At 59.0% G+C, this 15,881-nt stretch overlaps 1 protein-coding gene across 1 annotated transcript; it reads left to right on the top strand.

Annotated features, from left to right (window-relative positions):
- Positions 1–6,161: 6,161 nt before the first annotated feature.
- Positions 6,162–13,679, top strand: ASNS (asparagine synthetase (glutamine-hydrolyzing)). The gene is made up of 11 exons (XM_074195363.1): positions 6,162–6,596; positions 7,693–7,930; positions 9,142–9,327; positions 9,415–9,516; positions 9,754–9,881; positions 10,114–10,240; positions 10,917–11,023; positions 11,601–11,701; positions 12,672–12,753; positions 12,853–13,008; positions 13,375–13,679. The coding sequence occupies exons 1-11, from the start codon at positions 6,348–6,350 to the stop codon at positions 13,582–13,584; spliced, it is 1,686 nt and encodes a 561-aa protein (XP_074051464.1). The 5' UTR covers positions 6,162–6,347; the 3' UTR covers positions 13,585–13,679.
- Positions 13,680–15,881: the final 2,202 nt, after the last annotated feature.

Below are 15,881 nucleotides of genomic sequence, written 5' to 3'. Positions count from 1 at the left end.
CCCAAGAATAACCCCGGGCCCACCTCTCCTGGCTTTGGATAGATGGGCCCTGTCCTGTCAGCTCCCCAGCAATCCCTGCCCCTTCCCCAGGCCATGGGGCCCCTCCATTCAGTCTGGACTGTGGCCACCATACTTTAGGGAGGACCTTGGCAAGCTGGAGAGTGAACCAGGATGGGGAGGTTAGGAGACTGGGGCCTTTGAAGCTATCTGAGTCTTTGCCAGAGGTCCTGGGGGGCATGGAGAGAAGGAAGGGGAAGGAAATAGGTATTTATGTGCCAGCCACTGTGTTCTCTATAATGATCTTCTTCAGCTTGGTTCTGTTCTTATCTCCATTTTACAGATGAGGAAACTGAGGTGACCAGACCTTAAGTGACTTGCCTAGAGTCAATGTCTGAGGCTAGATGTGGACCCAGGACACCCTGATTCTAGGCTCATGGCCACCAGGTGCCCTCATTACCTGTTTAGACTGTATCTCTTTCTTCCACATCGTCCATCCCATGGTCCCCAGCCCCTCGAGGAGCCTCAGTGGTCCTTCATGGCCTCTAGGTCTCTGGAACAATAGCAGATCCTGGTCCAGCTCCAGCCCTTCCCATTCTGACCTGAGCCCACCTGAGAGGCTGTCTACCCATAGGCCTTTGTCGGGATTGCCCCCCACCCCTTGCCAGGAAGGTTCTGCTCTTGTTCCTCTGAGGTTCAGGCCTCCCCTGGGGGTCCCTGTAAGTGCAGGATACATCAAGCAGATAGTGATCTGTTTATACCTCAGGCATGCACCTGGAGGGGCTTGAAAGGAGAGGAGGGAGGGGCTGACACCTGGTCCCAGGTTCCTCACCTGCCTTCCTTGCCCTAGAAGGCTCTGCCCCCAGAGGCTCTCCCCCAGGCCCAATGAGTTGGTCTCTCATCTCAGGTCCAGTTAGTTCCCAGAGAGGAAAGCATTTCCCTAACTGGGCTCAGGCTCAGAGCCCCTCCCCAATCCCCCCTCATTGACTCCCTAGGTCTCTGCGTTGGCTCATAGCTACAGGGGGTACCTGAAGGTTCTGAGCCGCTCACCTGCAGGAGAGAGCCCTCAGCCTCAGGTAAGCTTTTCCTCCTCCCCTGCACCCAGGGGAGTTCCCCGGGCCCTTCTGGCCTGGGTCAGGCATCTTCCCTGAGGATCTCCCTGCAGTCCCACCAGGGGGATGCCAGCCTGGCAGAGGCCATCTGACGGTGCTCCTGGGGATATTTCTGCCGAGTGCAGCTGTCTTTGGACAGGTCATGGGCACGGATAATGAATTTAATACAGGAAGGAGCCTGCAGTGGACAGAGTGAGCTCCAAGATGTGTGGGACAGATGACTACCAACCCAATTAATGAAACAAAAGGCTTCTTGGGGTAGAACCAGCCCTTTTAGGGTGTCACCTCCACTAGCAAGTCTGGGAGAGTGAGGTGAAATGGAAGATGCAAGGCAGATTTTATACACTGTGATAAAAAGTTTTGACTGCATCTCCTCACCCCCCATCCTGTCCCCCTCTATTGTCAGGGGCTCATAATCTTGTCAAGGTCTTTCTGCCCAGGCAATCACAGCTGTTGGTAAGGCAAGACATAATTCTTTCTTGCCAACTTGTTTTTTGCAGGACTAGGTAGGATCCTCAGGAAGGGGACAGTTTGCCAATATTTTTCGAGATAGTTCAGAGGTCACTTTCCCAAGACCCTGAGAAGTTTTCACCCAGAAATTTCTTCATTTCTCTCAAAGAGAACCAGGAAAAAGGCCTCTCCCCAACTGTATGCACTGTTAGTTTAACTAGCAGAGGGAAGGGCCAAGAGCTGGAGCAGCTGCTGCTTTGCAACCTTGGCCCAGGACTAGCCTCTGAGGTCAGAAGCAATGGTCACACCTGTCCAGGATGAAGCATCTGATGCTGCCAGCCTGCCCAAGGGACCCTGGTATCCTGAAATCAGGAGTCTGCCATTGAGTTGTGAACGAAGATGGAGAGGATGGGTCCTAGTGAATACTTGTGTGTGTGTGTGGGGGGGGGGGGGGGCTGCCTATGCAGCTTGCTCCATTTGGAGAGCCTTGGCCCAACTTGTCTCCCAGTCTTCCACAGCTGGCATCTTCCACTGTGGGAAGGGGGGGTCTTGATGTTGCCCACTCCTTGATTCCCAGGATCACCTCTCCTCCACGGAGGCCTACCTCTAATTCCTGACCCTTGAAAAAAGCATTTCCAAATCACCAGATGTTCTAAATATCATCTTTTTTTTTTTAGGTTTTTGCAAGGCAAATGGGGTTAAGTGACTTGCCCAAGGCCACACAGCTAGGTAATTATTAGGTGTCTGAGACCGGATTTGAACCCAGGTACTCCTGAATCCAGGGCTGGTGCTTTATCCACTGTACCACCTAGCCGCCCCCATGTCTTTTTTTTTTATTTTGAATTTTAGTTTTTCCCCTAATCTCCCTTCCCCCCCCACCCCCACAGAAGGCTTCTCTTAGTCTTTACATTGGTTCCATGATCTACATTGATCTCAGTTGAATGTGATGAGAGAGAAGTCATATTCTTTAGGAAAAAACAAACTATGAGATAGAGCAAAATTACAGAATAAGATAATGGCTTTTTTCTAAATTGAAGGTAATAGTCCTTGGTCTTTGTTCAAACTCCACATTTGTTTCTCTGGATACAGAAGGCATTCTCCATTGCAGATGCCCCAAATTGTCCCTGATTGTTGCACTGACGGAACCAGTGAGTTCATCAGGGTTGATCACATATCTAGAGGTCATCTTATGTAGAACAGGGGCACAGATGCTATCTCCTGCTTCTTGGGTGGTGGTTGCCACCAGAAATGCCTCCCATGAGCCAGGGGATCTCATTGAGGGGAGACCTTGGGGCAGAGGTCCCAGGAACCTGGGGCTGGGGGCTGCCGAATACAGACATTCCACTGGAGGAATCCTGAAGGCCACTGGCAGGGAGGCCTGGAGCCCCTGTCTCCCCTGTCCAGTTCTAAGGGTCCTGAGGCCCTGAGGCAAAGTTCCCTTCCTGGTGCTGGGATCTGGGGACATGGAAAGCTTTAAACAGGCTAAGACTTGTGTCCACTTTTCTCCGCTAATTCAGCAGGTGGGGTCTCAGTAACTGGGCCAGGGAATCAGTTCTTTTGAGCATTTTTGAGCCTCCTTGTCCTGACAGAGTCCCTTGCACCAGTCAAAGGTGAGGTGGCAGGAGTCTCACAGCCTTGGAGACTGCAGGGAGGCCAGGGGAACAACCAGCTCAAATGACCCTGAACCAAAGGTGTAGTGGCCTCCTAAAAAAAGACTTGCCAGTCATGGTTTGGCCTGAGTTTTCTGCCAACCTGATGCCAGACTGGGTGCCCACCCAGGAATCATCTAGCTCTAGCTCTGGCCACCCTGCTGGGGGGAGGTCAGTGGAACCTCCATCAGGTGCTTCCTAGGAATGAGGTCCCAACTGGGGCATCTGCCAAACCTGGCAGGCCCTGCCTGTGGCCTCCTCTTAGTACTTGGGAACTGAAGAAAGCTGGGCTGAAGGGAATGGCTCAGAGGCCAGAGCATAGCTGCTTGAATGTGAACTCTTCTGACTAGAGGCCCGAGGTTCTCCCGGGCTCTGGAGAGGTCCTCTGTCCACCACCAGTGACTACATCTCGGAGCCCCCTCCAGTCCACTGCTTGACCAGAGATCTCTGCTTCCATCCGAGATAGTGGCCCTCATCTCATCCCGTGTGTGTGTGTGTGGGGAGGGGGGATCCTGCCTATCTCCCAAGGCAGCCCATTAGGAACTACAAAGGGTTTGGCTTCTGTCCCACAGAGTTCAAGCTAGAAAGACTGAGGCAGACCCACATCCAGGGAAAGGGGACATACAGAGACAGAATAGAGGCATACACCCAGAGAATAGACCTAGAGAGAATCCCAGAGACCAGGCACCTGCTGCTGCAAACATTTATCATTGAGCTTCTCTGACCACAGAAAGCTGGGGAGAAATCGGTCAGGGCCCAGGACCCCTTCCAGACAGCCCCCTGCTCCCCTCCTACAGAACTCCCTGTGATCTGGCTGCCCGATGGGCAGAGGCCTGAAAGGACAAGCTGTCCCCTGTGTACTCTTCAGGGCTGTGGCAGAGCTGAGGATTCTGGACTGGTCACTTCAAGCCTTTTCTCTGACACTTGAGCTGTCCCGGGGGAGAAGCTGCAGGGCTCAGCTTCTTCATCTGTAAGATGTAGAGGGAGACTCAGAGGGGGGAGCTCCTCAGGGTCCAAGATAGAATCAGGTCTTCCTGCCCAACCCCGGCTGTGCCAAGGGCCCCTTCATGAACATAAAGATCACTACCAAAATTTGATCTTACAATGGTACACATGAATTTTGTTTTAGACATCAGGGGCCCCCATCAGCTCTGTCCTCTGCCCTTAAATGGGCCTCAGTAGGCAGAGGCACCTGGGAGTGGGCAGGCTGATGTTTCTTTGACTCCCCAAGAGGCCTTTCTTTGCTTTTCTTCTAATCTGCCTTAATCACGGAATGGCTTCACCTCTGGCACCCTGAGGTCGGCTAATGACCCTCCCTTAAAAAGGCCATCTCCAGGCCTGACCCCCAGCTGGCTGCTCAGGGAGCTCCAGGGGAGAAAGTCAGGCTGGGGATTTTGCCACCCCCTCCCTGGCCCCCAATTGAGGTCTCCTACTGGTCCCGACATCACCTCCCTGACCTCCTAGTCTTTGAGAACGAAGGATGAACAATTGCTCTGTTCAGTGCCTTACCCAAGCAGGAACCGAATCAATGATTATTAACTGACGGGCTGACCGATATGTCCTGTGTCCGGGCTGTCCTTGGTTGGACTGATCTGAAAGTTTGAAATGCTATTATTTCCCAGATTGGTGTATTCCAATGAGGGCTTGCTCTGCAGAACTTCAGGTGACCCCCATTTGGGGGAAGGTAAAGGGAAGTATATCACCTTTGGTTCCACCGCCTACATTGTTTATGTGGTTTGGACACACCCCATGGATGACCCAAGGCCTTTCAGAAATCTGCTTGGACGAAGGCTTGGCAGCCCTCAAGGGGCCTGTCAGCTTAGGTCACAGGCCTGTAAAGACCCCAGCAGGAATCCCGCTGTGGCCCTGGGAGCAACCTAGGAGAAATATGACATTTTGGAAGAAAATAATCTAAGGAAGATGTCCTCAGCACACTGTGTCTGCTTTTCTGTGTGACAGGAGGGTTCCAGGGTGAGTGCGCCCCGTTGAGGGAGGGGCCTCGATCATTGCTAAGGCTCCTTTCAGGGTGGGCAGCATTGGTCACCTCTTGGCGCCTGTGTCCTCATCTGTAAAACTCCTTGAAGGGCGGGTGGGGGGCACGCTGAGGTCTTGGCGGCTTTGCCCCGAGCAGGCTCCGGCAGTTACCGGGGTTGTGCCCCCCAGGAAGGCGCGTCTCCTCTTCAAGGTGACCTCTCAAGGCCACTCCAGCCCAAGGACGATGCTTCGGTCCTTGACATTTATCAGGCGCCTACGTGGCAAGCACCGAGGAGCAAAGCAGGCCCCGGGCAGGAGAAATAGAGCCTGAGCCTAGGAAAGGGTCTGGGGGAGCTTCCTGGGGAATGTGGGAGTCGGGTCGGGGCTGCCAGGTCAGAGACGTCGTCTGGCTGCGAAGTGGAGACAAGGCTCAGAGTTGGAGGGTCTCAGTGGACCGGCCGGGAGGCCAGCGGCATCGGAGCGCAAGTGGGGGCGGGAGCCTGGCGGAAGTGGGTTCGAGCGGCCTCCTACGCTTCCGGCCACGCACGCGCGTCTGCCAGGGGGCGGGGCGGAGAGCCGGGGCGCGCGCCTTGCGTCATCTCCCGTCGCCGGAAGCGCGCTCCCCGGCCGCCTCCTTCACGCCGGCCCGGCGTCGCCTCGGAGCGGGGCCGCGGCCAGGGAGGAGGGAGGAGGGAGGCCCCGCCCCCGGCCCGGCCCGGCCGCCCCGCCCCCAGGGTCCCTCAGCTCCCCGGCCCCGCCCACCCGCCAGGCCCCGCCCCGGCCCCGCCCCCAGGGCCCTTCAGCTCCCCGGCCCCGCCCGCCCACCCGCCAGGCCCCGCCCCGGCCCGCCAGGCCCCGCCCCCAGGGCCCTTCAGCACCCCGGCCCCGCCCACCCGCCAGGCCCCGCCCCGGCCCGCCAGGCCCCGCCCCCAGGGCCCTTCAGCTCCCCGGCCCCGCCCCGGCCCGTCAGGCCCCGCCCACCCGCCAGGCCCCGCCCCCAGGGCCCTTCAGCTCCCCGTCCCCCCGCCCCGCCCCGCCAGGCCCCGCCCCCAGGGTCCTTCAGCTCCCCGGCCCCGCCCCGCCCCGCCAGGCCCCGCCCCCAGGGCCCTTCAGCTCCCCGTCCCCCCGGCCCGGCCCGCAGTCCCCGCCGGCCCGCGGCCCCGCCATGTGCGGCATCTGGGCGCTGTTCGGCAGCGACGAGGGCCTGGCGGCGCGGTGCCTGAGCGCCACGCGGGTGGCCCACCGCGGCCCCGACGCCTTCCGCTTCGAGACGGTGCGCGGCCTGGCCGGCTGCTGCTTCGGCTTCCACCGCCTGGCCGTGGTGGACCCGCTGTCCGGCATGCAGCCGCTGCGCCTGCGCCGCTGCCCGGGGCTCTGGCTCTGCTACAACGGCGAGATCTACAACCACCGGCAGGTGCTGCGCCCCGCCCCGCCCCGCCGGCCCCCCAGCTGCAGGGCCCCCCTCCTGCCGGGCCCCCCAGCTGCCGGGCCCCCCTCCTGCCGGGCCCCCCTCCTGCCGGGCCCCCCAGCTGCAGGGCCCCCCTCCTGCCGGGCCCCCCAGCTGCCGGGCCCCCCAGCTGCCGGGCCCCCCAGCTGCCGGGCCCCCCTCCTGCCGGGCCCCCCTCCTGCCGGGCCCCCCAGCTGCAGGGCCCCCCTCCTGCCGGGCCCCCCAGCTGCCGGGCCCCCCAGCTGCCGGGCCCCCCTCCTGCCGGACCCCCCGGCTGCTTGGTCCCCCTCCTGCCGGGCCCCCACCTGCGCGCCTCGGGCTGGTTTCCTCCCCCTCCCCCACGGCTGCTCGGGATGCTTGGGGTGCAGGGGGCCCCCAGCTTCCCCCATTCAACCACTAGTGATTCCTCTGAAACAGGGGTCCGACCCCCCCCCATAGGCGCTTCCTCCCTCCGGAGCACGTCATCGGCCACCCCCCCCCCGTTTGACCCCCCCACCTTGCGTGGCACCCAGGGCCCAGGTGTTTCATCAGCCAGCCGGGAGGGGCGCGCCCCTGCCCCACCCCCTTCGCCGCCCAATCACGGGCCTCCCTGGGCCCCTCCCCGGCCCGCAGGTGCGCCGGGCCCGCCCCGCCCCCTCCTGCCTCCCCCACCCCTCACTTTGCCAGTGTGGCCCCAGACACCTGGCACGAGTCACCCGGCACCTGGCCGCATCCGGGCCGCCTCCCGGCCTCCTGGACCGCAGGCTCGGGGGTCTTGGCCCATTCCCCCCCCCCCCCATCCAGGTCATGGGCTTGTCACGGCCCTGATGGCCAGAAAGAACAAATACCATCATCACCCCGCCCCTCCCCTCCCCCCTTGGCCAGCTCCCCGCCCCCTCTCCCCCTCCTCAGGGTCCTCTATTCGCCCCAGCTCCTTCCCCAGCCTCAGGGCCCTGGGCTGCAGGGACGGCCCCCAAGGCACGCGACATCCCACCCGAGACCTGGCTCCGGGGGGCCGGGGAGGCCCCCAGGGGGCGGGTCCTCACTCCCTCCTGCCCCCCCCCCCCCCCCCGCTGTCCCCCAGCTGCAGAAGCACTTCGGGTTTGAGTACCAGACGCAGGTGGACGGGGAGATCCTGCTGCACCTGTACCGCAAGGGCGGCATCGAGCACATGGCCCCCCTGCTGGACGGCGTGTTCGCCTTCGTCCTGTTGGACACCGCCAACCGCAAGGTCTTCCTGGGCCGGGACACCTTCGGGGTCCGGCCGCTGTTTAGAGTGCTCACGGAGGAGGGGCTCCTGGGCGTGTGCTCTGAAGCCAAAGGTGGGCACACCTGGAGGAGGAAGTGCAGGCGGCCTGGGCCGGGGGAGGGGTGTCTCTGTGCGTCTCGCGACCGCCTGCGGGTGCGCGGGCCGTGCCCATGGGGGAGAGCCCCCCGGGCCCCTGGGAGGATCAGCGCCCAGATGTCTCCAGCCACCTCCCGGAGCCCTTCCCTGGCTGTGGGCTCCTCGGATGCCCCGCGGGCCGGGGCTGCCCTGCTCTCGCCCCCTCTGGATCGGGTCCGAGATGACGGTCTGGTGGCCCAGACTTAGTTCCGGGTTTGGCTCAGGTTTTTTTGGTCTGAGTGCCAAGGCGCCTGGAAGGGTACCAGGCTAAACTGGTATCTCCGGGAGTGGCTCTGGCTCAGAGGCTGGACCTGTCTTGCTGTCTTAGGGTGCACAGGCGCCTGCCTCTGGGTGTGAAGGGCATAGCCGAGTAACCCATCCTCGCTCGAGACCCTCCTCACCCAGAGGGTAGAGCTTGCGGGTATGGATGGTCACCGTGCCCCAGACCAGAGGGCAGGAGAGTGGCGGGAGCCGGGCCTGTGGCCCTGGAGATAGAGCAGAAGGGGTCGGATTAGGCTGCGGCGCTCAGTGCCTGATACAGCCAAGTGAAAGCTTACCGAGGGAGTGCGAATGGGGACCCTCCCCCCAACACAGAGGCCCAAGAGACTTAGCTCTGGTGGCCCTTATCAGCAGGGCCCATGTGGTTGGGGGAGGGCCTGAGGAGGTCATTCTCTCTTTGTAAAGGAAGGAGCTTAGGGGACTCCCAAGGCACCACAGGCAGTTGGCAGGGACTGAGTGGGCTGGCGCCTCCCCCCTCCCTTCGGACCCCAGAGCCACTGACAGAGCCATTGACAGATGGGGCGTTGGGATTGGGGCAGCACTGAGTGGTCCAAGGGGCATCTACCCCATTACAGATCCTATTCAGCAATGCTGGGGAGAGACAGCCCATTAGTGCTGACCCTACCTGCTGCTCTCCACTGGGGTGCCGGGGTCCTCCCTGCTCCCCCCAGGGGGTGCTGGGGCACGCCTTCCCCCAGATTTCTGGATGCCCTCCGGGGACCACCAGGTGCGCGTCAGACTCCTCCGGCCCCCGTACAGCAGGAGTCCCGTGGAGGTTGGGGTGGGCACCTCTCGGAGACACTGGCAATGGGCGGGTCAATCAAGGACATTCTCACTTGTGTCCTGCCTTCTGCCTCCCCGCACCCACAGGCCTGGTGGGCTTGAAGCACCCCGGGGCTCCCCGCCTTCAGATCGACCCCTTCCCCCCCGGCCATTATGAAGTCCTGGATTTAAAGACCAACGGCAAGGTGGTGCCTGTGGAGATGGTGAAGTTTCACAACTGCAAAGACCCGCCCCTGCACACCCTCTACGACCCCCTGGAGAAGCTGCCCTCAGGTAGGGGAGGGGGCCCAGGTGTGTTGTGGGGGCCGCCACGGGAGGGGGTGAGCCTGCGCCTCTGCCAAGGCTCTGCTCTGTTCCCAGGCTTCGATCTCGAAACGGTGAAGAGCAACATCCGGCTGCTCTTCTACCATGCCGTGCGCAAGCGCCTGATGACGGACCGCAGGATCGGCTGTCTCCTGTCAGGTGAAGGGTGGGCCGGAGGGCGCTGGGTGGGATGTGCCCGGGGAAGGGCTGGAGCCGATGACAGCGTCCTGCCACGGTCCTTCACCCTGCCTCCCAGGGGCCCTGGCGTCCCTCTGGCCATCCGGTCCTCCCCCTGTGCCCGGCCTGGCCCTGCTCCTCTGCCCTTTGACCTGTGCCCCCTCGCCCATTCCCTTGGTTGGTAGTGCCCTCTTGTCACGTGTGTCTTCACCTCCTCAGGTGGCCTGGATTCGAGCTTGGTGGCCGCCACCCTCCTGAAGCAGCTGAAGGAAGCCGAGGTTTCCTACCCGCTCCAGACCTTTGCGATTGGCATGGAAGACAGCCCCGACTTGTTGGCTGCTCGAAAGGTCAGTGCCCTGACCCCTGACCTCATGGTGAGGCTGGGGGGGGGGGCACCTGGAGCCCTGAGGAACCTCCTGTCGTGTCAGGACTTGGCCTTGCCAGAAGTTCAGGGGAGGAGACCCTGGCAGGAGTCAGGACAGAAGGGGCAGGAGGTGGTGGCCTGAAGCTCACCCTTCCCCCTGCCCCTGCTGCGGGCTGCTCCCCTTCCCTCTGGGTGACCCCTCCTCTCTGCCACAGGTGGCGGCTCATATTGGGAGCGAGCACCATGAGGTCCTCTTCAGTCCAGAGGAGGGGATCCAAGCCCTGGACGAAGTCATCTTCAGCCTGGAGACCTACGACATCACCACCATCCGAGCGTCTGTGGGTGAGGTGGCCCTTGCGCAAAGTGAGGGAAGGGCTCCTGGCGAGGCAGGGCTGGGTCACTAGGTGCTTCCTGGGCTGCCCATCCAAGGCAGAGCTCCCTGCCGTGCTCATGTCTCCCCCGTCACCACAGGAGCTGCCCACCACCCCAGGACCCCTGTGGCTCTTCTCAGCATGGGGGCCTGTGGCAACCTGTCCAGGGCTGCTGGGGTGTCTCGGTCATTAGGATGACCGCCTGGGATTCACCCAGAGTGCCTCAGGGTATGCTCTAGAGCAACCCCACAGTGTCCCGGAGGCTCAGGGGAAGCAGGGTCTCGCTCCAGGCTCTTGCCTGGGTCTCTAGTGGTGGGAGGCTCTTAGGTAGGCTTCAAGATCTCCCAAAAGGCCGTACTGCTGCCTGCCACCCCCAGGGTTGCCTCCCCAGACCCCTGAGGCCAATCCTGGGGGAGCTTGTGGGGCCTGGGGCCAGGAGATTTGGCAGCCCCTCCTTCCCTCCCCCTCCCCTGCCTCAGCATATCAGTGCCCTGGCAGAGGCCAGTTTGGGGTTGCCATGAACTAATGTGGGGAGCAGCTGCCAGGTTGATACCCTCTGAGAGCACCCTGCAGGGTGGGGGGGCAGAGCAACCCGTTTGCCCAGACCTTGGCACCTCGCCCGGGGTGACAGGCTCTCTTCCCTGCAGGCATGTATCTGGTCTCCAAGTACATCCGGAAGAACACGGACAGTGTGGTCATCTTCTCTGGAGAGGGCTCCGATGAGCTCACTCAGGGCTACATCTATTTTCACCGGGTAACCCACCTCTCCTAGGCCCTCGAGTCTGCTTTGGTGGGGAAGGGAGGGGGGGGGCACCCAGAAACTCCCAGGTCAGGAAACTTCCTCTGCTGAAGCTGTTCCACACCTTCTCTGCCACCTGGAGTGTGGCCTGACTTGGCACTGCCTGGGATGCACTGACTTGCCCAGGGTCTCACAACCAGTAGATATCAGATCTTGAACCCAGATCTCCCTGGGCCTGAGACAGTCCCATAATTCCTACTTCAGGTTTAGAACGAGGGTGGAAAATGTCAGCTGACTCTTGCCTTGTCTTGTTGCCACGCATCCCAGAGCAAGATAAGGCAAGAGTCCGCTGACTCCCATGGCCCCCTCTGAAGCTGGACCCCAGTACCCTCATGTCCGGGCTGCCTCCATGGAACCCCGGAGTCCAAAGGATGCTCTTCCCTCTCCCTCCTTCCCTGCTCCACTCCTTCTCTGTGTCCCTCCCTCCTCTCTGCTTCCCCTCCCCCTCCTGCCCTCCTCCCTCCCCAGCAGGAGGGCAGAGCCCCTCTCAGACCCGAGCTCAGATGTGGGCGCCTCTGTTTGCCCGCTACAGGCGCCATCGGCCGAGGATGCCCACGAGGAGAGCGAGAGGCTGCTGAAGGAGCTCTATCTGTTTGACGTGCTGCGGGCAGACCGCACCACAGCTGCCCACGGGTAACCCGGGTGTGGGGGGGGCAGAGCTTTGGGGCCCCTTGGTGGGCAGGGGGTGCACAAGGGTGGAGGGGTGCTCAGGAAGACCTCCCCCTGGTGGCTGGCTCAGACACTACCGTCTGTCGCCAGGTAATGGGGGCTCCCTGTGGGCACTCTCTGTGACTTCCACAGTCTGTCCCTCCTGACAGATGAGGCCCAGAGTCACATGTCCAAGGTGGGCCTGAACCTAGCTGCCTTTAGTGCCAAGCCCTCATTAAGTCTTTGTTTGGGGGGAGATGGGGAGAAGAAATTGGGGTTCAGTGACTTGCCCAGGGTCACCCATCTAGGAAGAGTGTGAGACTGGATTTGGACTGGGTTCCTCCTAACTCTGGGCCTGTGCTCCACCCACTGAGCCACCTTGTTGCCCCTGCTCCTAAAGCCCCGATGGCAGGACAGTTGTGCTGCAAAGTCCCTGCAGAAGTGGCTCTTTTTAGGAGGGAAAGATTTCCAGGCCCTTCCTGGTGGTTTCCACTGTCCAAAGAACTGGGCAGGTCCCTCTGGGGTGGGGCTTCTGGGGAGGGGCGATGGGTGGAAAAGTGGCATTCGTGCCTTCAGCTTGCGGCCTCCAGAGGTTTGGGGGCTACCGTGCGTGAGGGACGAGGCATGGCCGTGACCTGGGACCAAAGGGGCCAATCTTTGCTTTGGGGTGGGCCGTGTGTTCTTAGAAGAATCTTTCCTCTGTTCCCCGGTGGCCTCTGGAGCTTTCCCTGACTGCTAGTGCCTGTGTGCATACAGTAGGTGCTTCTTACATGCATGACCTTCACCACTGTGGCTGCCACAGGTCCCAGATCCCCAGAGTGGGGGCTCCTGGGACCAGCCTTCTCAGGTGAACTGGAGAGGGGGCAGGGCTGCATGGCTGCCATGGCCTCTCCCCGACAGATGGCGGCCCGGTGACCTCAGCCCACAGCTCTCCCCTTCTCCCTTCTCTCTTCAGCCTAGAGCTGCGGGTTCCATTTCTGGACCACAGATTTACCTCCTATTACCTGTCCCTGCCTCCGGAACTCCGGATCCCAAAGGTATCTGAACCAGCGTGGCAGTGGATGTCCCCTCCCCACCTGGGATAGGACAAGAGGTCAGGGGAGGATGGCTGTGCTCACCCAGTTTTTTCCATTCAGAATGGGGTTGAGAAACATCTACTGAGAGAGGCGTTTCAGGATGCCAACCTGTTGCCCAAAGAGATTCTCTGGCGGCCGAAAGAAGCCTTCAGCGACGGTCTCGCCTCTGTCAAGAAGTCCTGGTTCACCATCCTCCAGGAGCACATTGAGCATCAGGTACCCGAGGGGGGCCCTGCACCATAGCTAGCCTCTGACCTTGACCTTTAAGGAAACCAAAACCTCATTGAGGGGGAAGGGCAGGCTGCCAAGTCCTTGAGCAGAGGCAGGATGCCGGAGGAGATTTTAGGCCAGGCTGTGAAAGTCCCTTCCACCTCTGAGGAGCACCAATGCCAGATATTCAGCCTGGGTGCTGGGAAGTCTGGTGGAGACAGAGCCAGCCAGGCCTCAGGAGTGTGGGTGGACAAGTATTGGATGCAATGTTCCATCTGCCCACATGATGCTAGAGGTTCAGGGCTCCCGAGCCCTCCCCTCGCTGACCTCCCCACAGCCTCTGCCTTCAAGGAGGTCCCTTTACCCTCTTAGGTCTCTGACTCCTTACTGGAGAATGCTGCCCAGAGGTTCCCACTGAACACTCCAAAGACAAAGGAAGGCTACTACTACCGGCAGGTCTTTGAGAAGCACTACCCCGGCCACGCGGACTGGCTCACGCATTACTGGATGCCCAGGTGGATCGAGGCCACTGACCCTTCTGCCCGCACCCTGGCTCACTACAAGTCGGCCCCCAAGGAGTAGCCCCTCAATGCACATGCAGACTGCTGCTTTCCCCTAAAGGGTCCAACACTCCCTGGCTCTGTATGAATCCAGCCCAATAAAGTTTTCAATCAAAAGCCAAATGTCCTTGTCAGTGTTCCTTCCTTTCTGTGCCATTAGTTGGCTGATTAAGGAAGCAACCATTGGTGTAGCCATCCTCTTGGCAATGGGGCAACAGGTCTCATCCAGAGGACCCTGCGTTGGTCTGGTTTGGGATCTGACAGGGCAGAGGCAGCTTGGTCTTTGGTCTAGTGACAGGGTTTACTGATAATTCATGCCCACAAGAATGGGTGCAAGGCTAGATGTGCTAGGTCACAGCTATTTGTTGTGGTCTCTGAGACTAGAGTGGTTTGGGGAGTGACTCCAGAAAGCTGCCACCAGCTCCAGCTGTCCCAGCCAGGCTTAGGTTGAGCACTAGGCAGGGCAAAAACTAATAATAAACTAATAATAGTCATAAATTTAGGTATTCTGACTTGGCAACTCCCGTCAAGCATGAGTAATATCGTTTGTGAAGAACAAACATTAGATTGCGTGTGAAACCAGGGATCTTTTCCACAGTCTGCATTTTGAAAAATGCAGTGAAGTCAATGTCTTCAAAGCTGACCCTTCTCTGCCTTTCTCATGGGATTTTGGAACTGCCTCAATGACCCTCTCCTCCATGCCTGTTCCCGTGGGGTCTTGTTCAAATGCCCGGATAGAGGATGAAGGAACACGTTTGGATGACGAGCATGGAAGATGTCTAAACTAATGGCTTGAGGCTTGAAGAAGTTGGCTGTCTTCTTGTCATTCAGGGGTTGGCCCAAAAAGGAGGGGATGGGCCAGGCTTACCTGGGCATGGAGGGCAATGCTGGCAGCTGTAAAGGTAAGGTGCCATATGCCTTCAAGCATACCTAGTCCAAGATGGATGGTGATCTCAGAGGGGAAGGCACTCTGGGTGGGGTGGGGGATAGAACTGCAGAAAGAGGGGTTTGAGCCAGAGAAGCCAAAGGCAGAGGTGAGGGGAGAGGCACTCCTTCTCTGCTTGGACAGACAGTCAAGCAAAAGCACTGAGATGGGAGATGGAATAGCCTAGGCATAGAAAAATGAGAAAACTTCTCTGTAGATTTTTCCTGTATGGTATATAATTCTAGACAGAGAAGTGGTGCAGTGGTAGAGCACTGGACCTCAGGTGGGGAAGATCCGAGTTCCACTCCTGCCTCAAGCACTTATTAACTGGGTGACCCGGGGCAAGTCATTTCAGCTTTGCCAGCCTCAGTTTCCTCATCTGTAAAATGGGGATAATGATAGTCCCTGCATCCCAGAGCTGTTGGGAGACTCAGAGGGTATGCTAGTCATGCAGCCCTCTCTCTGGTCCCACACCGACCAGTGATCCTAAACTGAGAGTAAGTCATGGAGGCCTTGCAGTGGGGGTGGGGGGTGGAGGGCATTCTCCCACTCCTCTCCCTAGATCCTTGGTCAATCCCCAGTATTTAGTAAAAGGGCTAGGACTTGAAAGAATTTTACACTCATTATCTCGTGGAATTCTCCTACACTCTTACAGGAGAGGCACCTCAGGACTAATTCCCATTTCACAGATGAGGAAGCAGAGACTGGAGTCCTGAAGTGACTCTCAAAGCTAGTGCGTATTGGAGATAAAATTTGAACTCAGATTCCTCTGATCTTAGGAGAAGCCTCCACCCCACATCCTATATTTGGTGTGCTCTGTGTCCTCCAGAATCCTGGAATATTCATAGCGCTGTCCATGGTGCTGTGTAAGTGTGGGCCAGCCTGGAGGTCCCTGAATGCCATGGTGGCCCATGAGCCCCAAAGGCTCATCCTCATTGAAGACCTCAGTGAAAAATCCCATTTTATATAATTGTTCTCGAAGAAATGGCAACCAGGATGATTTCAGAAAAAACAGAGAGGTGCGCAGAAGCAGGAGAACACAGTACACAGTAACATTGCTGGAGAAGAGCTATGGGCGACTTTGCTCTTCTCAGCAATATGACCTGTCCAAGGCAATTCCCGAGAATTCAGGATGAGGCATGCTCTCTGCCTCCAAGAACTGATTTATGAATACATACTGAAGCAGATTATTTTCACTTCATTTCTTTCATCTTTTCCTTTTATTTGAGTTTTCTTGTACAAAATAACAAATGTGAAAATGTTTACAGTGCACATATATAACCTATATCTGATTGCCTGTCATCTCAGGGAGGGGGCAGGGAGGAATAGAATTTGAACTCCCAACTAAAAATAAAATTGTTAAAAACATTGAAGAGGAAGAAGAAAAATCAGAT

The sequence above is a fragment of the Macrotis lagotis genome, chromosome 7 (assembly GCF_037893015.1).
Source record: "Macrotis lagotis isolate mMagLag1 chromosome 7, bilby.v1.9.chrom.fasta, whole genome shotgun sequence".
NCBI lineage: Eukaryota > Metazoa > Chordata > Mammalia > Peramelemorphia > Peramelidae > Macrotis > Macrotis lagotis.
The sequence above is the reverse complement of the archived record's forward strand: the minus strand, read 5'-3'. Positions and strand labels throughout refer to the sequence as shown.